At 36.8% G+C, this 25809-nt stretch overlaps 1 protein-coding gene across 1 annotated transcript; it reads left to right on the forward strand.

Annotated features, from left to right (window-relative positions):
• Nucleotides 1-2: 2 nt before the first annotated feature.
• ZNF529 (zinc finger protein 529) lies at nt 3-25561 on the forward strand. The gene is made up of 4 exons (XM_081032959.1): nt 3-184; nt 15775-15866; nt 16888-17014; nt 22275-25561. Exons 2-4 carry the CDS (start codon nt 15780-15782, stop codon nt 23693-23695), a joined length of 1635 nt encoding a protein of 544 aa, XP_080889085.1. The 5' UTR covers nt 3-184; nt 15775-15779; the 3' UTR covers nt 23696-25561.
• The last annotated feature ends 248 nt before the right edge of the window (nt 25562-25809 follow it).

Consider the following 25809-nt stretch of genomic DNA (forward strand, 5'->3'; position numbering starts at 1 on the left):
CCAGGAGTCTGCGGGGCGGCGGCTTAGGAGCTGCGGTGTCCCAGCCGCCGGCTCTCAGGTCTGTGTGTATAAATGTCTGCGCTTTTGCCGTTTGGACTACGTTTCTCAGAGGCCCTGGGGGAGCGAATGAACTTCGACCTGTGGATCATTTTCCACTAGCCTTGCAGTTATCGTTTTCTGTGTGGTGAGTTGAGGTGACGCGAGTCGGGGTGCGGGAGGAGCTCGCCGCGTGGGGCCCCGAGTTCCTCAGGTGCGGATGGGGCCAGTGGAGGCTGGAGCCTCAGGCCGCTGTGAGTCACCTGCTGAGGAAGGTGATTGTGAGTGCGTGTCCGATTGTGTGACTGCGTCAGCATGGGTTGTGATAATGAGAGTGCATGTGTGACAGAGAGAGACAGAGAGAGACAGAGAGAGAACGTGTGTGTGTGTGTGTGTGTGTGTGTGTGTGTGTGACGGGGCCGGGGTGTCTGCGTTGTGGGGAGGCCCTGATTGGCCCTGATTAGGCTCCAGACTGGGAGTGGGGCGGGGCCGTTTTTTATGACCGTGGTCAGTTGTGACGGTGAGGTGTGTTATACTATGACCAATGTTCCTGTGACATCTCTGTTGTGACTGACTGGAGACTGATCAATATTGGCCGAGTGTAGCTTTTTTTTTTTTTTTTTCCTTTTAGAAGGGTAGAGCTTCATTTTTGCAGCTCTGGAGCTGAGGAATCTGAGGATAAGATCCCCCCCATGTGACTCAGTCTGTGCCTGTCAAAGACTCCAAGGCCCTTGTTAACCAGAGGCCCTGTGTTCTAAAGCATGACCTCCGTTGCCTTCTTCAGAGCACCCTGTATCTATTGTCCAGCCTAGTGCTTAATACACAGTAGGCATGCAAGCAGGCATGCAGTGTATTAAGTGTAGCCTATTCTGGAGCCAATTATGAGTTCCATGGTTTCTTGGAATTTTATTGCCCTGGGTTTTCTTTCGCAGCCTCTGTCATTTCACCTTCTTGCACACTGCACAGAAATATTAGCTGCACAGAAATGGCTGTGAAAGGTAAGTTGAATGTGAGACCTAGAATGACCATTCCAACTAAAAAAGCACAGCCCTGTATTTATTATGGCAATTTTGGAGCTGAAATTTCCCCCCAAGACAGGAAAGACATATTGATGCACCAACAGCAGGATTCCTTCCTCCAAATATTCCTCTTGGAAGCTCTGTGGAGGCAAGCTGCAGATTACAGACCTACAGCATTTTCGTAGCTCTGTTGACAGGGAACTGTTGTGAACACAAAAACAGATTCTAGTCCCTGGTTTCATTGAACCTGACTTTATGATACAGGGAAGGCTCAACAGTATTCCAGTCTTTCTCATACTTCCATTTTGGTATGTTTAATATGGATGATGGGGACTTACTACTGCTAACCTAAAAATAAAAGGCCTGTCAAAGTGACAGGCAACAAGCATTTATTTGAAATCAATAAGAATGCCTATTCAGGAATCAGTAATTCAGGCAGAGGCCCAAATAATGTTCCGATTAGGGAACAAAGACAATCGGTATTTAAGAGAAAAGGAAGGGAAACAATTATATCAATTGAAGGTAAACATTCCTATTGATGCAGATAACAACATAATGATGCTAATTCTAAACAATATTTTTAATTTTCAGTCCAGTAGTCATCAGTCCAATATTCATAATAACTGTTTTCTTGTTATCTTTGCAAACAGTTGTTTAAGACAGAGTTGCCTTATACCCAGTCCAGAGGTTATTTTGTCTTATTTTAACAGTCTAAGGTTTTAGGCATAAGATGTGCAAGGCAGTTCTGGCATGGCAGCTGTATCTCCATTTTATAGTGGCTCTGTTTCATTATTGTTTACACGAGTGATGAAAAATGTGTTCTTATTTTTAGTCTGTCTGAGCCCTAAGAAAGGCCTGGTATGCCAAGATTCCCTTTTTCTTCCAAGTTTTGCTGTATTCCAAAAGAAAAGCCAGAAAAGCATTGCAGTTGCTCATCAAAGCTGAGCTAGAGGTCATTTTGAACTTTCTTTTTTTCATGAAACGCATTTTGTTTTTCAGGATATAGAAAAAGTTCGTATGAAATGCCCTGCCAAATAGTGACTTATCTTTTTACCTGGTCTCTAGGCCTTCTCTTTCCAATTAATGATCCATGAGGATGGATCCCGTTCTTTCCCAGTGCCTCATGAAATGCCTTTCCTACAGTTAATTTTCATACAATCATTTGGCCATACCTCCTCTTGTGCTCTTTTGGTCTAAGCATTCTCATGATGCAGAAATAGATCTCTTTTACTTGGTAATTTGTTGGGAACAGACCAATTCTTAGGTAGAATTCACATTAGATAATTTAGATATTCTTTAGAGATATGAATGGGAAAATGGAAAGGCATGAGATTGATTGATTTCAGTAAGTAGCACTCTTATGCTGGAGGCTTTTAGTAGTACATAAGAGGATTATTGGGGGTTTGTGCAAAGAGATCTCTGTCAAGAAAGGCAGGACTTTACTTCCCAAAGAATATATTAGGAGACTTATGTTGTACCAGCTAGATTTTGTGTAAGAGTTGACAGCATCAGTTTGTTTTTTTGAAGTGTGTTTTTCCAGGACTCATCAGCTCCAAGTCAAGTAGTTGTTTCAATCTAGTTGTGGAGGGCACAGCTCCATGTGGGGATTGAACCGGCAACCTTGACGTTATGAGCATTGTGCTCTAACCAACTGAACTAACTGGCTGGCCCTGGCAGCATCAGTTTTTTAAATATTAAAAAAATTTTTAAATTGCAGTTGACATTCAATATTAGTTTCAGGTGTACAACATGGTGATTAGACATTTATATAACTTATAAAGTAATCACCCCAATAAGTCTAGTACCCAACTGACACCAAACATATATTATTGTTATTACAATATTATTGACTATATTCCCTATGCTATACTTTACAACCCCATGAATATATGAGTATATTTTTCCCTTTCTTTCGTCTCCCCCCGCCAGTCCGGTTCAAGCCGTTGTTTCTCAGTCTAGTTGTGTAGGACACGGCTCCCTGGCCCAGGCTGGTATTATGAGCCTTGCACTTCCCCTGGCTGAGGCAGTCGGTCAGCCGTTCACAGCAGCTCACAGCAGCTCGCTGCTCACGCTGGCTGCTGGCTGCTCATGCTGGCCACTGACCACTCCTGGCAGCACACGGTAGCCCATGGCAGCACAGCAGCCCGTGGCAGCCCAGCTCCGGGAAGAGCCGTTGTTCACAATCTTAGCTGTAGAGGACGCAGCTCACTGGCCTATGTGGGAATGGAAGGGGAGACCATGGCATTCCAATCCCCTGAGCCACCGGGCTGGCCCCTCCATGAATATTTTGTAACTGTAAATTTGTACTTCTTAATCTCTTCACCTTTTTCACCCAGCCACCCAATCCTTCACCCATCAGGCAATCATCAGTTTGTTTTGTGTCTATGAGTTTAGTTTGTTCATTTTGTTTTTTTAGATTCCACTTATAAATGAAATCATACGGTATTTGTTTTTCTCAGTCTGACTTATTTCATTTAGCATAATACGCTCTAGGTCCGTCCATACTGTGAATGATACAATTTCACTTTTTATGGCCAAGTAGTATTCCATTGTGTGTATATATATATATATATATATATATATATCACATCTTCTTTACCCATTTGTCTATCAATGAACATTTAGGATGCTTCCATATCTTGGCTATTGTAAATAATGCTACAGTGAACTTGGGATGCATATATCTTTTTGAATTAGCATTTTGGATTTCTAAAGGGAAATACCCAAAAGTGGGATTGCTATGTCCTAAGGTAGTTCTATTTATAATTTTTTGAGGAAGCTCCATACCATTTTCCATAGAGGCTGCACCAATTTGCAGTCGATTTGCACCACCAAAACAGCATAAGAATTCCTTTTCTACACATCCTCCCCAACACTTACTTGTTGATTTATTCATGATATTTTGAAAAGTGTGAGGTGATATCTCATTGTGGATGTAATTTGTATATCTCTGATGATTAGTGATGCTGAGCAACTTTTTGTATGTCTATTGGTCATCAGTATGTTATTTGGAGAAATGTCTGTTGAAGTCCTCTACCAATTTTTTAATCAGATTGTGTTTTGTTTGCTTTTTTTGTTTTTTGATGTTACGTTGTTTGAGTTGTTTATACTCATATTCTTTGGATATTAACCCTTTATTGGATGTATCATTGGAGAATATCTTCTCCCATTCACTAGGTTGTCTTCATTTTGCTGACGGTTTCCCTTATTGTGCAAAACCTTTTTAGTTTGATGTAGTCCCATTTGTTTATTGCTGCTTTTGTTTCCCTTGCCCAAGGAGACGTATCCAAGAAAATATTACTAAAAGCGTTGACAAAGAATCTACTACCTATGTTTTCTCCTACGAGTCTTAATGGTTTCTGGTCTTACATTTAAGTCTTTAATCCATTTTGAATTTATTCTTTTATTTTTAATTTTCTGCATTTTGAAATATTTTTTAATTTTTCTATTATAGTTGACATACAATAGTATGTTAGTTTCAGGTATACAACACAGTGATTAGACATTTATATAACTTACGAAGTGATCACCCATATAAATCAAGTAACCATCTGACACCATACATAGCCATGACAACACTACTGACCAACTTGGAGGGGGAATGTTTTGCAAATTGTTTTCTTTACAGCAAATTGTTTTCTTTACAGCCCTGAAAGTTGCAAGGAACCCAGCCAATCTTGGGTTTGAGGCTGACAACACTTAACAGGGGGATATGCTTATGCTGAACAGTTATTTGTCGTTGCTCTGAAATTCAAGTCTAACTGGGGACCTTGTGTTATAACTGGCAGCACCAATTTCACAGTTCAGGCTGCTTGAACAGCCCCTGTTAGTTGCTTACAATAATAAAACAGAAACCCCCACCCACCTGACTTCTGATCCTTAACCTGATGACATCATTCACAGTAGGGCAGGTGGCCTTTGTTTTAAAGTGTGTTTTGTCTGATATAAGTATTGCTACCCGAGATATTTTTTTCACCTCCATTTTCACGAAATATTTTTTTCCATCCCTTTACTTTCAGTCTGTATGTGTCTTTTGATCTGAAGTGAGGCTCTTATAGGCAGCATACTTAAGGGTCTTGTTATCCATTCAGCTACCCTATCTTTTGATTGGAGCATTTAAACCATTGATAGATATGCAGTTACTGCCATTTTATTATTCATATTTGTGAATATCTTTTTCTTCTTCTTCTTAAAGAAGTTCTTTAACATTTCTTGCAATACTAGTTTGGTGGTGATGAACTCCTTTAGCTTTATCTTGTCCGGAAAGCTCTTTATCTGCCCTTCAACTCTAAATGATAGTTCTGCGGAGTAGAGTAACCTTGATTGTAGTTCTTGTTTTGCATCTCTTTGAATACTTGTATTTCATGCTAATTCCTTCTGGTCTAAAATACTTCTGTTGAGAAATCAGCTGACAGTCTTCTGGTAACTCCTTTGTTGGTAACTAACTGCTTTTTTCTTGTTGCTTGTAGGAGACTTTCTTTGTCTTTAACCTTTGGCATTTTAATTATGTGTCCTGCTGTGGACCTCTTTGGGTTTCTCTTGATTAGTACTCTCTGCACTTTCTTGAGGTGTATGTCTATTTTTTTGTCCAGGTTAGGGAAGTTGTCAGTCATTATTTCTTCCAATAGGTTCTCAAATCCCTTGTTCTATCTCTCCTTTTTCTGGTACCCCTATGATGTGAATGTTGTTATGTTTGGTATTGTCCTAAAGGTCCCTTAAACTATCCTCAATTTAAAAAAAAAACAAACTTTTTTTTTTGCTGTTTTGATTGTGTGTTTTCTGTTACTTTGTCTTCCAAATCGCCCATTCGATCCTCTATCTAATCTGCTATTGATTCTTTCTAGTGTATTCTTCATTTTAGTTATTGTATTCTTCGTCTGACTGGTTTTTTTTAATGGTTTTTATGTCCTTTTTTATGTTTTCTATCATTTTGTTGATGTTCTCACTTAGTTCATCTATTCTTTCCCTAAGTTCCTTGAGCATTCTTATAACCAGTCTTTTGAACTCTTCATCTGCTGGATTGCTTGTCTCCATTTTGCTTAGTTCTTTTTCTGGAGTTTTGTTTTGTTCTTTCACGTGGGGCATGTTTCTTTTTCTCCTCATTCTGGCTGACTTTCCGTGTTTGTTTTTATGTGTTAGGTTGATCTGCTACATCTTACAGTATGGAAGGTGTCCTTATATAGTCGGTGCCCTGTGGGTACCAGTGGCACAGTCTCCCTGTTCTCCTGTGCCAAGTCGTCCAGGAGTGTCCCTTGTGTGGGTTGTGTGAGCCTTCCTGTTGTAGTTGAGCCTTGATTGCTGTTATCATGTCAGTGCATGAGGTTGACCCTCATCCTGACTGACTGTGAGCATGGGCTGCAACCACAGTATATGAGCTGCTGTGCAAGGGCTGTCCCCATGGAGCTGGATTTGCCTCAGTGGGGCTCTGTTGCCTGCCAATACCACCTTTTGTGTGTGTGTGTGTGTTTTGTGGAGCTAATTGGGTAGTGCTCTGTTGTGGTCTGAAACTGGCCACCATGTGTGTTGGTTTGGGGCCTCTTGGGAGTGGCTGCAATACAGGCCAAGGTCAGCTACTCCCTGTGCTCATCTCCAGTTCACCTGGTAAGAACTACAAAGTGAATAGAGATTGGTAGCTGTCTGTGATGTGCCCAGAGGCATGTGGGAGTGGCCACATGGGAGCCCAGCTGGCTGTCACCAGTACTGGGCCTAGGGGCACTCAGCAAGAGGCATAGAGCATGCCAATAGCAGTCACCTCTTCCTTGGGGCCTGCATACCTTTTAGAATTACTAGAAAAGTATTCAGCGTGGTGGGAGATGGGCTGCCAAGGTTGGCTGCTTATATGGCAGAGCTGCTGAGAGATCCTGAGGCAGTATATGTGTTTAGGGGCAATGTATCAGGATGTCATGAGAGTGGGGTGAGGCGTGTTCATCAAGTTAATGCAGATTCAGATTTGGTGCCCCTGTAGGCAGTGTAGAGTGAAGACTTAACATATGAACTATGGCAGCTGTCTTTCTAGCTCTCATCCCTAAGACACACAGTATGTCTCTGGTGCCTTTTGACCTTGTGATCTTTCACTGGAGTTTCAGGTGAGTCTTTGTGAGCTATTGATTCTGTGCACCGGCCCTTTAAGTGAATGCCTGGGTTTCTAGCAGCCGTCTGTTTCATCTGGCTGATTTACAAAGCCAGATGTTGTGGGGACTTCTCTTTCTGGCACTGGTGATCCTGGCTGGGGAGTCTGGTTGGTGTCTGGGACCTCTTGCTTCTCATGCGGGGACATCTGTAGCCAAGATATCCCTCCCAATTCTTAACTTCCATACATGGGTGTGGGAACAGTCTGTTTTGCCTCTCTGTCCTACCCACCCGTCTCTACATGGCTTTTTTGTATTCTTAAGGAGTTCTATTCTGCTGGTCTTCAGAGGGTGATCTGTAATTTAGTTGTAATTTTGATATTGTCATGGGAGGAGGCGAGCACAGCATTTACCTACTCTACCATCTTGACCAGAAGCCTGACAGCTTGTAATATATTGTTGAATTCAATTTGTTAATATTTTACTGAGAATTTTTCATCTGTGCTCATCAGGAATAGTGGTATGTAATATTCTTTGTCGTGTTTGTCTGGTTTTGTTATTAAGGTAGTGCTGGCCTTGTAGAATGAATTTGGAAATGTTTCTTCCTCTTCAATTTTTTTGGAATAGCTTTAAAGGGATACATACTAATTCTTCTCTGAATGTTTGGTGGAAGTCACCTGTAAAACTTAATGGTCCTGAACTTCTATTTGTTGGGTGTTTTTTGATTACTGCTTCAATTTTGTTACTAATAATTGGTCTGTTCAGATATTGTGTTTCTTTATGATTCGTCTTGGAAGACTGTATGTTTCTAGGAAATTATCCATTTTTTGTATATTGTTGGCATATAGTTTATGAAACTTTGTATCTGTGAAATCAGTTGTAACTTCTCTTTGATTTCTGATTTTATTTATTTGGGTGCTTTCATTTTTTTCTTGATGAATCTGGCTAAGGGTTTATCAATTTTGTTTATCTTTTCAAAGAAACACAGCTTTTAGTTTCATTGATTTTTTTTCTTAGTCCCTATTTCATTTGTTTCTGTTCTGATCTGTTATTATTTCCTATCTTCTACTACCTTTGGGTTTTATTTTTTCCCAGTTCCTTTAGGTGTAAGGTTAGATTGTTTAGATTTTTCTTGTTCTATGAACTTCCCTCTTAGAATTGCTTTTGCTGTGTCCCATTGATTTTGGAACATTGTGTTTACATTTTCATTTGTTTTAAGATATATTTTGATTTCCGCTTTGATTTCTTCAATAACCCATTATTCAATAGCATGTTGTTTAGCCTCCACATGTTTGTGTTTATTCCAGTTTTTTTCTTATAATTGATTTCTACTTTTACTTCGTTTTGGTCAGAAAAGATGTTCAGTATGATTTCAATTTTTCTTATATTTATCGACGTTTATTTTGTGGTTTAGAATGTGACCTATGCTGAAGAATTTCTCATTGACTCTTCAAAAGAATGTGTGTATTTTGTTTTTCTATGGAATATTCTATAAATATCTAATAAGTTCACCTCGTTTAATTTGTCATTGAAGACCACTGTTTCCTTGTTCATTTTCTGTCTGAATGATCTATCCATTTATGTAAGTGGATTATTAATGCCCCCTACCACTATTGTATGACTGTCAACCAATCCCTTTATGTGTTAATATTTGCTTTATATATTGTGCTTCTGCAATGGGTGCATAGATATTTACAAGTGGTATAACTTCTTGTTGGATTGATCTCTTTATCATTATGTAATGCCATCTTTGTCTCTTTGTTTTAAAGTGTATTTTGTCTAACATAAGTATTGGTATCCCAGCTTTTTTTCTGTTGCCATTTCCATGAAATATCTTTTTCCATTCACTCACTTTTAGTCTGTGTGTGTCTTTAGATCTGAAATGAGTCTTTTGTTGACAGCTTATGTATGGCTCTTGTTTCTTAATGCATTCAGCTGCTTATGTCTTTTGATTAAAGCATTTAGTACATTTACATTTAAAGTAATTATTGATAGGATGTACTTATTACCATTTTATTGTTTTCTGGTTGTTTTGTAATTATTCTCTGTTCCTTTCTTCTCTATCTCTTTTCTCCCATGCATTGCTTTCTTTAGTGTCAGGTTTGGATTCCTTTGTCTTCACTTTTTGTGTATCAGAAGTTTGGGGTTTGTGGTTACCATGATCATATATAAAAACCCATGTTTATAGTAGTCTGTTTTAAGTTGATGATTGCTCAATTTTAGCACATTCTAAAAGCACATTTTTTACTCACCCCCCTACATTTTGTTTTTGATGTCATAATTTACATTTTGTGTTTGTTTCTTTTAATTCTAGATGTACATGATTTACTGCTTTTGTCTGTAACCTTTGTACTAGCTTTATAATTGGTTGATCCCCTGCTTTTACTAATGGTTTGCCTTCACCAGTGAGATTTTTTTCTTTCCTATATTTTATATTTGGTTTTCTCCTTTTCTTTTCCCCTAAAAGAAATCCCTTTAGCATTTCTTGTAGTGCCAGTTTAGTAGTGATAAACTTCTTTAGATTTGCTGGTCTGGTAAACTATCTCTCCTTCAATACTGAATGATAACCTTGCCAGGTGGATTATTCTTGGTTACAGTTTTTATACTTTCATTACTTTGAATGTATCATGCAATTCCCTTCTGGCCTGAAAAGTTTCTGCTGAAAAATCAGTGATAGTCTTATCACTAATTTCCTTTTGTGTAACTAGCTGGTTTTCTCATGCTGCTTTTATGATTCTCTCTTTAGCTTTTGGTGTTATAATTATGATGAGTCTGGTTGTGAATCTCTTTGGGTTTATCTTGTTTGGGACTCCCTGTGCTTCTGGACTTGGATGTTGGTTTCCATTACCAGATTAGGGAGTTTTCAGCCATTATTTCTTCAAATAGATTTTCTGTTTCTTTCACTCTTCTTCTGAGACCCCTGTGATGTGAATGTTATTACCTTTTATGCTGTTCCAGAGGTCCCTTAAACTAGTCTCATTTTTTAAATAATTCTTTTTTTTTTTCTTTTTGCTGTACAGATTGGGTGATTTTTCACTACCTTGTCTTCCAGATTGCTTATTCATTCTTCCACCTTTTCTAACCTACTGTTAATTCCCTCTAGTGCATTTTTCATTTTAGTTATTATACTCTTTAGTACTATTTGGTTCTTTTTAAATATGTTTTTCTGTTTAAGTTCTCACTGAGTTCAGTAATTCTTCTCTAGAGTTCATTGAGCATCTTCATAACCATTGCTTTGAACTCTTTATCTGGTAGAGTGCTTATCTCTGTTTCATTTAGTTCTTTTCCTAAGTGTGGTCTTGAAAGTATGGCCATAAGTAGAAGGTGTCGTGTTGGGCTCTGTGCACCGTCCCTACTGATCACCAGAGCCAGGTGCTCCAGGGTTGTTCCCTGTGTGAATTGTGTGTTCCATTTTGTTCTAGTTGTGCCATGATTGCTACGAGTGTACTGTTGGGCAGGGTTGACCCTCAGGCCAACTGGCTGTGAGGACTGGCTATGACTTCTGTGGGATGGTCTGGTGTTTGGGGGCTGGCCCCACAGAGCAGGTGCTACTTTGGAGGTTCTCCAGTGCCAGCCAAGACCACCACTAGGTATGCCAAATCTGGAGACTTTTGGGAAGGGCTCCAGTGTGGGTTCAGGCCAGCCACTGGTTTTGCCGGGATTGGAGCCACTTGAGTGAGGTTCCAGTGTGAGCTGATATTGGCCAGCATGTGTGCAAGATTTGGAGACTCTTGGGAGAGTCTCCGATGGGAGCTGAGGTTGGCCATCACATGTGTCAGAGTTGGAGCTACTCGAGAGGGGCTCTGATGCAAACTGAGTTCCCCCGCCACATGTGCCAGGGTTGTAGCCTCTTTGGTGGAACTCCAGTGCGAGCTGAGGCCTGCCATTACTTGTGTGGGGACTAGAGTTGCTTGGGAGGGGCTCCTGTGTGATCCAAGCCTTGTCATTATGTGTGCTAGATCTGGAGCCACTTAGAAGGTGCTATGATGGGAGCCACTCCTGGCTGCCATCTATGATGGAACTGAAGATGCTTTGGAAGAGCTCTGATGCAAGCTGAAACTGGTCGTTGCATGTGAAGGGTGTGGAGCCGCTTGGGAGGAGCTCTGGCCAGGGGAGCATTTTGGACAGAGCAAGACCTAGGGGAATGGTGGAGGGGGGCAAACTTTTTATCCAGGTTAATGGAGAGTGTCAGAATTGGCATCCTCCCTGCTGGGCCAGGCAGCTGGAAGGAGAGCATAACAAAAGAAACAAAGAAATAATGGACCCACCAGGGCTTCCATCCCAAAAGAAAGTTCCCATGGATCCTTGCCCCTCCCAGCACTTGCCCTAATGTTAGTCAATGAAACTCCTTCACATGTGACCCAGGCACTTTTCAAACTGCTGCCTCTGCTCTTGAGTTTTGAGCAAGGGAGTTTTTGTGTGGGCCTTTTAATGCAGAGGCTCATTTTCCTATGACCTTTCATCTCTCTCACATTTAAGCCCTGTTGTTTCTCAAAGCCAAATGTGATGGGGGGTCCTCTTCCCAGTACAGGTTCCTCAGGCTGATGATCAGGTTTCCTGGACTGGGGAGCCCATGTGGGGCTCAGACCACTTGCTCTTCAGAGGGGCCCACTGTGGTTGCTATACCCCTCCCACTTGTGAATCACCACACTGGGGTGTGAGTCCTGACCAGACCACATCTTTGCTCCTTCTACCTGTTTCAGTGTGGCTTTTTTATATCTTTAGTTGTAGAAATTCAGGTTATTCTCTGTGATGGTTGTTCTATATTAAGCTATAGTTTTGGTGTGTCTAAAACTGGGAGATGAGCTCAAGATCTGTCTGTTCTGCTATCTTTACACTGTTTCCCCAGCCTTTTCTATGCTGTTTTTGTACTCGAGTATATCTTTATACATTGTGTGCCTGTTAACATAGGTTTATAATTATTGTTTTATGCATTTGTTTATAAGGATATAATGCAAAAGAAGAGGACCAACAAACCCAAAATATAAATAATATTGGGTTATATACTTAACCTTTTTAGTTGCCTTTACCATTGTTCTTTATTGCTTTTATTTTTGAGATGTAATTGACATATGACATTAAATGAGTTTTAGATGTACAACATAATGATTTAATATATATATATATATGAAAATGATTACCACCATAAATTTAGTTAACATCCATAACCACAGAGTTACAATTTTTTTTTCTTCTGATAAGAATTTTTAAGATTTGCAATCTCAGCAACTTTCAAGTATACACTGCAGTATTGTTAACTGGAGTCATTATATCCCCAGGATTTATTTATCTTATAACTGGAAGTTTGTGCCTTCCTTGTCCTCCTGTACCCATTTTGCTCACCCTTCATCCCTCACCTCTGGCAACCAGCAATTGGTTTCTGTATTTATGAATTCCTTTTTGTTTGGTTTTGTACATTCTACGTATTAGGAGATCAGTATTTGTCTTTCTCTGTCTGACTTATTTCACCTAGCATAATGCCTTCAAGGTCCATCTATGTTGTAACAAATGGCAGTATTTCCTTCTTTTTTATGACTGAATAATATTCTGCTGCATATATGTATACCACATTGTCTTTATCCATTCACCCATCAGTGGACATTTGGATTGTTTCCATGTCTTAGATATTGTATATAATGCTGCAATGAACATAGGGGTACAAAAATCTTTTGAAGAGAGTGAATACGTTTCCTTCAGATAAATACCCAGAAGTGGACTTTCTGGGTCAGATGGTATTTCTATTTTTAATTTTTCAAGGAACCTCTATATTATTTTCCATAGTGGCTGCACCAACTTATATTCCCATCAACAATACACAAGCGTTCCCTTTTTCTCCACAACTCCTTGCCAACACTTGTTATCCCTTATCATTTTGATAATAGCCATTTGATCAGGTATAAGATTTTGATTTGCATTTCTCTAATGATTACTGATATTGAGCACCTTTTCAAGTATCTGTTTGCCATATGTATGTCTTTTTTGGAAAAATATCTTCAGATCCTCTGCCCATTTTTTACATAGAATTAATTTCTTTCTTCTTTTTTTGCTGTGGAATTGTATGATTTCACTATATATTTTGGGTATTATCCTCTTATCAGATACATGAATTGCAAATATTTTAGTGGTTAATTCTGGGCTCAACATGTATATCTTATCAGAAACAACTTCTAACTTATACTAAATTTCAGTAAGATATAGAAATGTTGCTCATGTAACCCTATTCCATTTCACCCCCTTTTGTGGAAATATTGTTCACGTTACTTCCATGTTTCAAACACAAGCACTTATTGTTATAATTTTTACTATCTATAAACCTATGTCTTTTAAAAAGCTATGAAAACAAAAGAAAACCCCTATACATTTATAGCTTTTGTTATATCAATCTTTTTATTATTTTTGATCTCTTCATTTGATTATATGATTTGAATTACCATCTGGAATGATTTCCTTAGTCTGCACCTTTGCTTCTACAGACCTTCTTTGTGTTATAATTGGCAAACATTACATTTCTATATGTTATAGGCCCAATAATCCAATATATGCACATCACATCATGCAGTTGATATTTAAATCTGTTAAGCAACGGAGAAGAAATATGCAGGTATACTGTCTTTTTAAATTACATAATTATCTTTATGGTGCTCTTTGTTTTTTTGTGGATGCATATGTATTACTTTCTGGGATCACTTGTTTTCAGCCTGATGAACTCTCTTGAGTATTTCTTTAGGGTTAGTCTGCTAGCAATTAATTCTCTCAGTTTTTATTTATCTAGGAATGTCTTTTTTTATCTTCATTTAAAAAAAGCTTTCCTGGATTCCTGATTGAAAATTTTTTTGGTACTTTGTATATATCATCTCACTGTCTTCTGGTTTCCACTATTTTTGATGAGAAGTCATCAGTTAATCTTATGTGGGTTCACTTGTTAGTGACAAATCTCTCTTGCTCTCAAGATTCTGTCCTTTGGGTGTCACCGTTTTTACCATGATTTATCTATTTGTAGATTTTTGTGCAATTTATCCTACTTGGTGTTTGTTGTGCTTCCTGGGTGTATAGGTTAATATTTTTCAATAAATCTGGGAACTTTTTATCCATTATTTGATTATGTTAAAGTGACTCTTTCCTCTCTTCTGTCACACCTATTATGTATATGTTTGGTGTGCTTAAGTTTTCTAGTACTTTTCCAGTTTATATCTACTATTGAGTTACTCAAGTGAAATTTCCATTTTAATTATTATACTTTCAACTCGAGAATTTCCATCTGGTTGTATTAAGTAACTTCTATCTCTATTGATAATATTTATTTGATGCAACATAGTGATCATTCCTTTGTTTACTTTAAGCATGGGCTCCTTTGTTTATTTGAACATATTTATAATTGCTCTTTTGAGGTCTTTGTTACATTTGTTTGCTTTCATAGGCAGTTTCTAGTTTGGGTTTTTTTTCTTGGTTCATGGGTCATATTTTCCTATTCTTTTGCCTCTTAATTGTTGAAATCAAGCATTTTAGATAATTGTTGGACTCTGGTACTTTGGTTCCCCTCCCTTCAACACATAAACAGGCTTGTTATTGTTATTTGCTTGTTTGCTTTAGTGACTGGCTAGAATAACCAAGTGAAGTCAATCTCCTCGCATAGTATAAATGTCTGATGTTGCTCCTTAAGGTAAAGCCTTGGATGTTACCAGTCACCCTAGGATGACAGTAGTTTTGACAGGGATGTCTTTCAGTGTCTCTTTACTTGACCACACCCAGCTTTTAAACTCCACTAATTATGACTGGTGGCACAACTGTTTTCAACAATGCCATAGAGTGTGCATTGCTTTACAGAATAATGCCATCAAGTCAGTGTTTGAGATTTGCTATGACAACAGGAAGGGCTCCCCAAGTGTCTTTTTCTGATTCTTTCTGGCAAACTAGCCTGCCCACAGTTTAGCATTTATCTCCAAAGAATCTTCCAGTTTTCTCCCAGTAGCCTTTCCCCAACACTTCCACTGTTTTTGAGAATGTCCTGAGGCTTGCACTTCCATACTCTGTTGCAAATGAAGTCAGTTCCTTTGGAGAGGGATATGGAGCTCTCTCTTCTGTGGCCTGCTTTGCCTCTTGGACAGAGCCTCAGCCACGACTCTAGTGTTTGAAGTAGGGACAGTGCCATGCACTCAGCTCCTAAAGTAGAGTGAGTATTTGGTAAATGGGAGTGGGTGCAGCAGACCTAGGCCTCAGCTTGACTCTCTTGCCATGGAATGCCCCCAGAAGCCAAGGCAAAGACAATTGGGACACCAGTATTCTCAGCAGTGCCACACTTAAGATACAGTCTACATTTTGTGTGTGGCTGCTAGGCAGAAGAAAATTTCCATCCCTTGACTGCATTTGCCTGAATAATAGGTAGCTGGGGGAAGGATGAGAAATGCCGGTGTGGTGCTCCTCGCAGCACATCTTATTGGGAGCAGGGGTTGAGGAGTGGTGAGGAAGCCTATGTCCTTGGTTATACCAGTTTTGAGTGGAATCTTTTTATCACTAAGATGGGATGGACAAGGAAGGGTGTAGGTTTGGATCAGATACGGCAGACTCTCACAGTTCTTAATAAGATTTAATAGATTTTTCTTGAACAAATGTTTCTTCATTTGCTGTATGTTTTTATATATAATTTTCACCAGTTTTGATGGGGAGCATGTTCGTGGAGCTCCGTGCTGTCATGCCAGAAGTGGAATTCCCTGACCAATTCTTTGCAGTTCTAACCATGGACCATGTAAGTTGCTATTCCTGTCTCCTTTTTGAACATTTCCTTTTTCTGAATCTTCCTACCAGACAGCCATAAGGATTCTGCCCACATCCCCATAGTTTTTCACATTCTAGTGAGGGTTGGACCCAAACAGTACAGTGTACCTCCTGTGTAGCTAACTGCTGTGTAGCTAACTATTCTTTAAATGATGTATTCTGTGTATTCAGTCTTTTGTCAAGAAGAACTAGCTATAGAATTCAAATAGAATCCCTAGATGGAGGCATTTACCATCCCTTTTTTATATTCTCACATAGTGTAAAAGAACAGATAGATCCATTTGATGACATATGGGCAAAACTCTGTACTTCTCCTGAACAGACTTGAGTTTCCACGTATATTGGATTTGATGTTGACTGGTCTCATTAATAGTTCCTCCAGAATTGGAAAGACGTTATCCAATCTATATGTTTAAGTATAACTAAGGTTGATATACTTTGACCAAGTAGACTATTCTGTAACTACTAAAAAAGAATTTACTAAATAATTTGTCCTTAGAAGTAATACGTTTTATTATATAATGTAAAATAATGATATTGATACTTTGTATAGTGATGGGGCTGCAAGAAATTTAAAAATATTGTTCATATCCCATTTTATAAGTTAGATATTTTTCCTGTACAGAGGAATAAGAATGTAGAAATTCACATTTATTGATAATGCATGCAGCAGGCCCATAATATGCAATGTGCATGTATACAGTATTTCTTTTAATTTGTAAACTGATTATTTTGTCTATTTCCAGATGTCCTTAGCTAATTAAGAAATCCCATAGGATGCAGGAATATTTCTCTGAAGCAAATAGATTCGTTAAAGATATATAGGTAGTCTGGTTTGGAAACACTAATTTCTTTACTTCCCATAGCATGGACTCCTATAACTGGCCTACTTGTTTACTATTTAGACCCCTTCCTGTAATGCAATTCTTTATTTTTTCTCTTTTTCTCAAAAATATTTCCTTCAATTTTATCAAGAATTCCTATTGTTTCAGGAATTATTGACATTCAGAGATGTGATCATTAACTTCTCACAGGACGAATGGGAATATCTGAACTCTGCCCAGAGGGACTTGTACTGGGATGTGATGATGGAGAATTACAGCAACTTGGTCTCACTGGGTAAATTTATTTGTTTCACATAATTTAGAATATGCTCTATAAAATATCAGTTGATGCTCAGTGAATTCAAAGCTATCTTTTAAGAAACTAGGTGAATTTCTTGTCCTTGTTTCCAAAGATAGAGACTAAACATTGTAGTATAGATGACACTTACATTAAGCATCTGCATCATCCTTCATGATGTTCAGGCCGTCTCAGTTCCTTTATATAGTTTCTACCTTCCTTGCTACCCAAGGAGCTGGATTTGACTTGTAGGACACAAACAGCATATGCTTTGAAATATCTATTATATCGTGTTTTAGCTCAGAATTGCTATAAATGCTTTGTTATTATTTTCTTGCCTACCTTCTAGGAGAACAGCTAAGACACTGTATCCTGATTTGTTGTGGTTATTAAAAGAATCTGTATTATTTATATGTTCTTTGATTGATAAACAGAATTCATATTCATTGCTTACTACAAGTATATTCTTATACCTGCTTTGTGGTTACAGAACTTTGCATTTAACATTAAGTCAGTATTCCAGCAAGGACCTTTTAATGTTTCAGAAAGCTACTGGATAGCTGCAATGAACACAGGGGTATATATATCTTTTGGAATTAGTGTTTTGGATTTCTTTAGATAAATAACCATAAGTGGAATTGCTGAGTCTATTTTTAATTATTTGAGTAATCTCCAAACTGTTTTCCATTGGGGCTACACCAATTTATGCCGCCACCAACAGTGCATGAGGGTTCCCTTTTTTCCACATCCTCGCCAACACTTGTTGTTTGTTGATTTATTGATAACCATTCTGATAGTTGTGAGGTGATATCTCATTGTGGTTTTAATTTGCATTTTTCTGATGATTTATGACCTTGAGCATCTTTTCGTATGTCTGTTGGCCATCTGTATGTCATCTTTGGAGAACTATCTATTCAGGTTCCCTACCCATTTTTTAATTGGATTGTTTATTTTTTTGGTTTGTATGAGTTTTTCATAAATTTTGGATATTAACCCCTTATCAGATGTATCACTAGCAAATATTTACTCCCATTCAGTAAGTTGTCTTTTTGTTTTGATGTTAGTTTTCTTTACTGTGCAAAAACTTTTTCATCTGATATAGTGCTATTTGTTTATTTTTTCCCAAGGAGATATATTAGAAATATTATTTTTGCCCAAGGAGATATATTAGAAAACATATTACTCAGAGCTATGTCACCAAGCTTACTGCCTGTGTTTTCTCCTTGTTTTATGGTTTTGGGTCTTGGATATTCGGGTCTTACATTTAAATCTTTAATCCATATTGAGTTTAGTATATGGTGTAAGACGTGGTCTAGTTTCATTGTTTTGCTTTGTTTTTTTTTTTGAATGTATGAGGTGTAATCAAAATATATAGTGAATTTTTAAATTAAAAAAAATTATTACAGTAAAAGACACATTGCCATTAATCCCCCTCAAAATACTCTGCCTCACTTCAAACACACGTATCCCATCATTCTTGCCACTTTCTGAAGTACTTCTGGAAGTCCTCTTTCATGAGTGTCCTTAGTTGCAGTGTCATGGCTGCCTTGATGTCCTGAATTGATTCAAAATGTTTACCTTTCATGGTTATTTGACTTTGGGGAAGAGCCAGAAGTCGCATGGTGCCAGATCTGGTGATAAGGTGGATAAGGACACACCATAATGTTTTTGTTTGACAGAAATTGCCATACCAGAAGCTCCATGTGACACAGAGCCTTTCAACATTGTGATTGAAAAGTTAGGTGAGTACTGCTGCTAAGTGCCATCCAACGGAAAGGCAGGGATCTTCAATACGTGAAGCAGCATGTCAAACCTTAGTAACAGTGTGTGACAAGTTTTCCTTGTTTGGTGCAGTCAGTCAGGTGTGAGCTATGGTTAAGAGAAGGTGTGTTTTAAGTGTGCCATAAATCCATCATGACAGTGCTTTGTGTCACACATTGTTTCTGGTACATGGCAATTTCTGTCAAATAAAAACATTATGGTGGGTCCTCATCCACCTAATTTACTGCATCTGGCACTGTGTGACTTCTGGTTCTTCCCCAATGTCAAAATGATTCAGAACATCGAGGCAGCCACAACACCACAATTAAAGACACTCACAAGAGAGTATTTCCAGAACTGTTTCAGAAAGTGGCAAAAATGATGAAGTGGGTTTGAAGTGAGGTGGAGTATTTTGAGGGGGATTAATGGCAATGTATCTTTTACTGTAATAATGTTTTTTTTTTTTTATTTAAACATTCACCATATTGTTTGATCACACTTTGTATGTATCTGTCCATTTATAGAATAGAATGTCTTTACCCCATTGTATATTATTTCCTCCTTTGTTATAGATTAATTGACCATATAGGTATGGATTTATTTTTGGGTTCTGTATTCTGTTTCATTGATCTATTTGTCTGTCTTGATGCCAGTACTATGCTGTTTTGATTACTATAGCCTAGATTTGTATAGTTTGGTATCAGGTAGTGTGATATCTCCAATTTTGTTTTTCTTTCTTGAGATTGCTGTGGCTTTTGGGGGTCTTTTATGGTTCCATATAAATTTTAGGATTATTTTTTCTAGTTCTGTGAAAAATGACATTGATATTTTGATAGGGATTGCATTAAATCTACAGATTGTTTGGATATTATGGACACTTTAACAATGTTAATTCTTCCTATCCATGAGCATGGTATATGCTTCCATGTGTTGTATCTTCTACATTTTCTGTCTTAAATATCTTATAATTTTCTGAGTACATGTCTTTTACCACCTAGGTTAAGTTACTTTGAAGTAAATTTTTTTTGATGCAATTGTAAATAGGATTGTTTTCTTAATATCTCTTTCTGATAGTTTGTTATTGGTGTATAAAAATGCAACTGATATTTCAATATTAGTTTTGTATTCTGCAACTTTACTGAATTCATTTATCAGTTCTAATAGTATTTTGGTGTAATCTTAAGGGTTCTCTGTTTGTAGTATCATTTCATCTGCTAATAGTGACATTTTTACTTCCTTTCCAATTTGGATACCTTTTATATCTTTTTCTTGTATGAGTGTTCTGGTTGGGACTTCCAATACTATGTTGAATACAAGTGGTGAAAGTGGATATGCTGGTTGTATTCCTGATCTTACAAAAAACACTTTTAGGTTTTCACTGTTGAGTATGGGTTTGTCATATATGGACTGTATTATGTTGAAGTATGTTTCCTCTATTCTCACTTTACTGCCATTTTTTGCCATAAATATGCTGGATTTTTCAAATGTTGTTTCTGCATATATTGACATAATCATATGATTTTTATCCTTCATTTGGTTTATGTGGTATATCACATTAATTGATTTGCAGATATTGAACCAACCTTGCATCCCAGGAATAAATCCCACTTGGTCATGCTGCATGATCTTTTAATGTATTGCTGAATTTAGTTTGCTAATATTTTGTTGAGGATTTTTGCATCTGTGTTCATTGTTAATAGTGGCCTATAAATTTCTTTTTCTTTTTTTTTTTTTTTTTGTAATGTCTGGTTTTGGAATCAGGGTAATGGTGGCCTCATAAAATGAGCTTCAGAGTCCTCCCTCCTCTTGAATATTTTGGAATAGTTTGAGAAGGATAGGTGATAATTCTTCTTAGAATGTTTGGTAAAATTCACCTGTGAAGCCCTCTGGTCCAGAACTTTTATTTGTTGGGAGTTTTTTCAATTAGCAATAATCACGCCTCGGATAAACCTCATTGGCTACAATACTGCCACTGCGCAAAGCTGGGAATTTTTTAAATTACTGATTTGATTTTGTTATTATTAAGAGTAATCGTTCAGTTCAGATTTTCTATTTCTTCTTGATTCAGTCTTGGAAGATTGTATGTATGTTTCTAAGAATTTATTCATTTCTTCCCAATCCTCCAATTTGTTGGCTGATGGTAACCACTTTGAGCACCTTTTGTAATTGCAGAAGTCAAATGTGATTTGTATTCATCTTTTGTTATAGGTATGTATTGAGTATTACAAATTTAATAATTTTAATATGGTTTTTTCCTTACTTAAAATGTGTATATATATTTTTGGCACTATCTATATATATTATAATCACTGTAGTATAGTGTGAGGGTTGGAAGGCATAGAGACATTCTATAATTGTTTCATTATTCTTACATAATTATTGTAATAATCATATTCTCCAGTGACTAATTTTTTTAAATTCTTTTTTAGATTGCTTTCATCCAGTGATTTTCTGTAATTATCAACTACTATGTCCTTGGAGTTTGTTATTCAGTGGCACATAAAAGAATAATTGCATTTGTCCTTTTTGAAGTTTAAGGAATAAGGAAATAAACAGTATAATGAAACCAAAGGCTGGTTTTTTGAAAAGATAAACAAAATTGATAAACCTTTAACTGAAATCATAAGGGAAAAAAGAGAAAAGGACCCAAATAAATAAAATCAGAAATGAAAGAGAAGTGACAATTGACACCACAGAAATACAAAGAATTGTAAGAAAATATTACAATTTTTGTAACATAAATACAGAGGGTGCCAAAAAAATGTGTACACATTTTAAGAAAAGAAAATTAGTGAATATACAATTGAAAATAAAATGGATGTAGGGCAAGGAACTAGATATTGGAATAGACACATAAATATGAACTTAATTAGATTCAGCTATTACATCTTTCCTGAGGGTAGTAACTTTTAGAGCTGGACAATGAAAAGGAGATGGTATATAAAGAACCCATTTATTAAAAATCCTGTGGATATCTAAATGATAGGAAATGTGACTTCATGTAGGAGGGGGAAAATATTAGGTGAAAGAGTATAATGGATTAAAATGAAGTCTTAAAAGCAACACCTTGTTATATATGGTGAAGTGTTTGAAGAAAAATATCACAAAATTGTTAATATGTACAGATTATCAAAGTTTGATCTGCACTAGCAGTATCTCTACCAAGCAAACTGCTGACTAGTTCTATATCTATAGATGTTGATTTAGTTTCCCTGGATTCATTCCTGAACATCAGTACTTACTTGCCAGCAAGCTTAGTAGGTGATGATCACCACCTAAATTTGAGACCCACTGACTTAATCTGTTTCCCATATCACAAACCTCACAATCTTACATTATGCTCTTATCATTTTCTGAGCTCTCTTTAACTTTCTTCAATCTTTATGTTATTTTAATTATTCATTTATATTGTGAATTACTTTGTTCTTTTCCTCTGTACTTTATAACTTTCATTTTCATGACATGAAAAAAGAAACTTTTGTCTCTTTTCTTTCAGATTTGGAGTACAAGTATGACACAAAGAGTTTATCTGTAGGGAAGAACATTATTGAAAAAAATGGATCTCTGTGGGAAGTAATAGAAAGTAGTAAATTCATTGGTCTTCAGAGCTACACTTTCAAAAATGACTGGCAAAGCAAAAGCAAGATTGAAGTACAAAGACCTGAAGTGGGATATTTCAGTCAAATGAAAATCATGTCTGAAAAAGTACCCAATTACAAAAATTGTAAGTTTCTTAAATTACATCATAGAATTCATGATAACAAGAAGGCCGATGAATATAATGAATATCGGAAGGTCTTTAGTTCTGACTTAAAGTTTGACGAATATGAGAGACTACACACTCGTGAGAAAACCTATGAATGTAATGGGTATTGGAAAACCTTTGGAGTAGATGACCCACATACCCTACAACTGAATATTCATACTCGTGTGAAACCTTGTAAATATATGGAATATGGGAATGCATTTGGTTTTTATAAAGACCTTACTGAACAGCAGAAAATTCATGATGACCAGATGTGCTATAAATGTAAGGAATATGGAAGGACCTTAACAAGAGTTGAAGAAATGACTCCACTTCAAAGAATTCATACTAGTGAGAAACCCTGTGAATGCACTTTCTGTGGGAAATCCTTTAGATCACATGCACAACTTATTCGACATCAGAAAATCCACACTGATGAGAAACCTTACAAATGTATGGAATGTGGCAAGGACTTTAGATTTCATTCACAGCTAACTGAACATCAGAGAATTCATACTGGTGAGAAACCATACAAATGCATACAATGTGAGAAGGTCTTTAGGATTAGTTCACAGCTTATTGAACATCAGAGAATTCACACTGGTGAGAAACCTTATGCATGTAAAGAATGTGGGAAGGCTTTTGGAGTCTGTAGAGAACTTGCTCGACATCAGAGAATTCATACTGGAAAGAAACCCTATGAATGTATGGCATGTGGAAAGGTCTTTAGAAATAGTTCATCCCTGACTAGACATCAGAGAATTCATACTGGTGAGAAACCCTATAAATGTAAGGAATGTGGGAAAGCTTTTGGAGTAGGTAGCGAACTTACTCGACATCAGAGAATTCACAGTGGTCAGAAACCTTATGAATGTAAAGTGTGTGGAAAATTCTTTAGACTTACTTCAGCTCTTATTCAACATCAGAGAATTCATAGTGGTGAGAAACCTTATGAATGTAATGTATGTGGGAAAGCCTTTAGACACAGTTCAGCGCTTACTGAACATCAGAGAATTCATACTGGAGAGAAACCTTATGAATGCAAGGTATGTGGGAAGGCCTTTAGGCATAGTTCATCCTTTACAAAACATCAGAGAATTCATACTGGTAAGAAACCCTATGAATGTAAGGAATGTGGGAATGCGTTTACTATGGGCAGGGACGTTACTTGACATCATAAAAAGTTGTGATGAGAAGTCTTTTGAATGAAAGGCATGTATAAAGGCTTTTGTTTCTGAGTTTCACTGGAAAAGCTTGTGCATTTAATAAGTAGTAATAAAAAGGGTTCAATATCTGTCTCTTATTAAATCTCTTTTTATACTTTATGGCCACTATTTAGAAGTAGAATTGCTCAATCTTAGGTGATATATACTTTCACCTTTGTTAGATATTGTCAAGTATTTCTCCCTTTTATAACAGTTAACATTCTGAATAGCTATTTATGTAGGATGGTTCCTATTAATCCACTTCTGCAATGTGTGGAAAATGTTTTTCTCTAATTATTTGAGTTATTTCATGAGCTTCTTGTCCAGTTGTGTTGTGCTTACAATGACTCTTTTGGTGTGTGTGCTTTTGTTCTTTTCTATATTCACTGTTTTGTGCTTATTGACTATAATATCACACAAATGCATCTTTTGCATTCTAATTTTTTGTTTGTTATATATGATATACTTATCCTCCTCCAGATAGTTACAATTCCCAGTCAGATACTCTGTAGTTTTAAAGGTTTGTGGCGCTGCACTATATTTTTATAGAATTTTGTTTGTTTGCTTTCTATTGTTTTTGTTTTAATGGTAGGGATATAATCTCCTTTCCATTGTCATCAAATGGTTGACTTCTTTTTGAATTTTTATTTTGTTTTGACATGATACTTCCCTAAATAGCTACCACAATACAATTTCTTCAAGGAGTTTTTTCACCTCTAGGCAGTACCAGTCAGGATCCAAATGAAAAGAGCACTTTTAATTATATAAAATTTACTAACCCAATCTTACCAGTCTTTAAAAGGAGGGAAATTTGTTAAGCATCTTTAAAAGGAGGGAAAATCTAAAACTATTGCAATGGTCACTAAACTAACATTAAGAGAGTTTACAACTCTATTATTACCATGGCTTCAATTCGGTTTTGTATTTATAATTTTCCTTTTTGCTCCCATTCAGTGTTGCCTTACTGGGTTTTGGCAGTTGAACAATCAGTAGAGACCTTGGATTTTAGGAATGTCACTTGAATCAAAAAGAAAGAGACAGAGGGAGAGAAGGAAGGAGGGAGGGAGGGGGAAAATGAAACAGTCATAGAAATAATGTCACAAATCTTAGTTGTCCATCATTTCTTTCTTAAGACAGTTGGCCTGGTTATACAATCAATGTGATCATGAACCTCTGGTTATTAGATATTTGTAAGAAAACTTACCTATATGTTTAGATACCTTTATGTCACCATCATTCATTAGATTTTAATTTTTGAAACTGGTGTCTTTCCCAGAATTATGTACTTTTTAAAGGTTTGCATGATCAGCAGTAGTACTTAAGCCATTTTCCTAATTCAGTATATTGAGTTATATTTTCTTTAAATATTCCTTATTAGCATTTCATTTAAATTAGCAGTTTTTAAAAATAAGTAATTATTAGATATTTCATGTCCCATACAGTAAGAGTCTCTGTTGTTACCCTTTTATTAGAATATTTACTATTTCATGTCTTTAAATATGTTCAAATATTTTTTATAATTAATATTATTATTAATAGTTTGTTTACTGAGCTATTACACTGCTGATTTACTCTTTGATCCCACTCTACCTGGTTATTCTGAGTTACCATTAATACTGATTAGTTTCCCTCTTCTTGGTGTAATACTCCAGACCTACTTGCCCTACACTTCTGTTTGGGTGTTTATTTTTTTGGTTGCTTGAACAGATTAAAACAATGAGCTATCTATACCTTATATACAGACTTATAATTAATGACAGAAACAAAATAACCATGTGTCTTGGCACTTACTCTTTGAAATTATTAATGAATAAATGAAAAATTAATGAATGCAAACATATCTTTATTATGTTTCCCTTATTTCTAATTACAGCAACATTTTGGTCACATATTAACATTTTCCTTTGAACTTCATTATGAACTCTTGTCATTTCAGACAACTAGTCTAATGAACCATTATATAATTATTGTTCTCAACTATTGTTTTTGCTACTTTTTTTTTTTTTTTGGTGCTCAATTGATAAAACTTTATTTCTTTACATTTTTGTTTTCTCCTTTATCCTTTCCACATTTTCCCTAGC

This window comes from Rhinolophus hipposideros, assembly GCF_964194185.1.
Source record: "Rhinolophus hipposideros genome assembly, chromosome: 21".
Taxonomy (NCBI): Eukaryota; Metazoa; Chordata; class Mammalia; order Chiroptera; family Rhinolophidae; genus Rhinolophus; species Rhinolophus hipposideros.

Coding starts and splice junctions, on each gene's coding strand:
- ZNF529 (XM_081032959.1), top strand. CDS start 15,780: ATGGGGAGCATGTTCGTGGAGCTCCGTGCTGTCATGCCAGAAGTGGAA. Junction 15,867..16,887: donor CAGTTCTAACCATGGACCAT/GTAAGTTGCTAT, acceptor CTATTGTTTCAG/GAATTATTGACATTCAGAGA. Junction 17,015..22,274: donor CAGCAACTTGGTCTCACTGG/GTAAATTTATTT, acceptor CTTTTCTTTCAG/ATTTGGAGTACAAGTATGAC.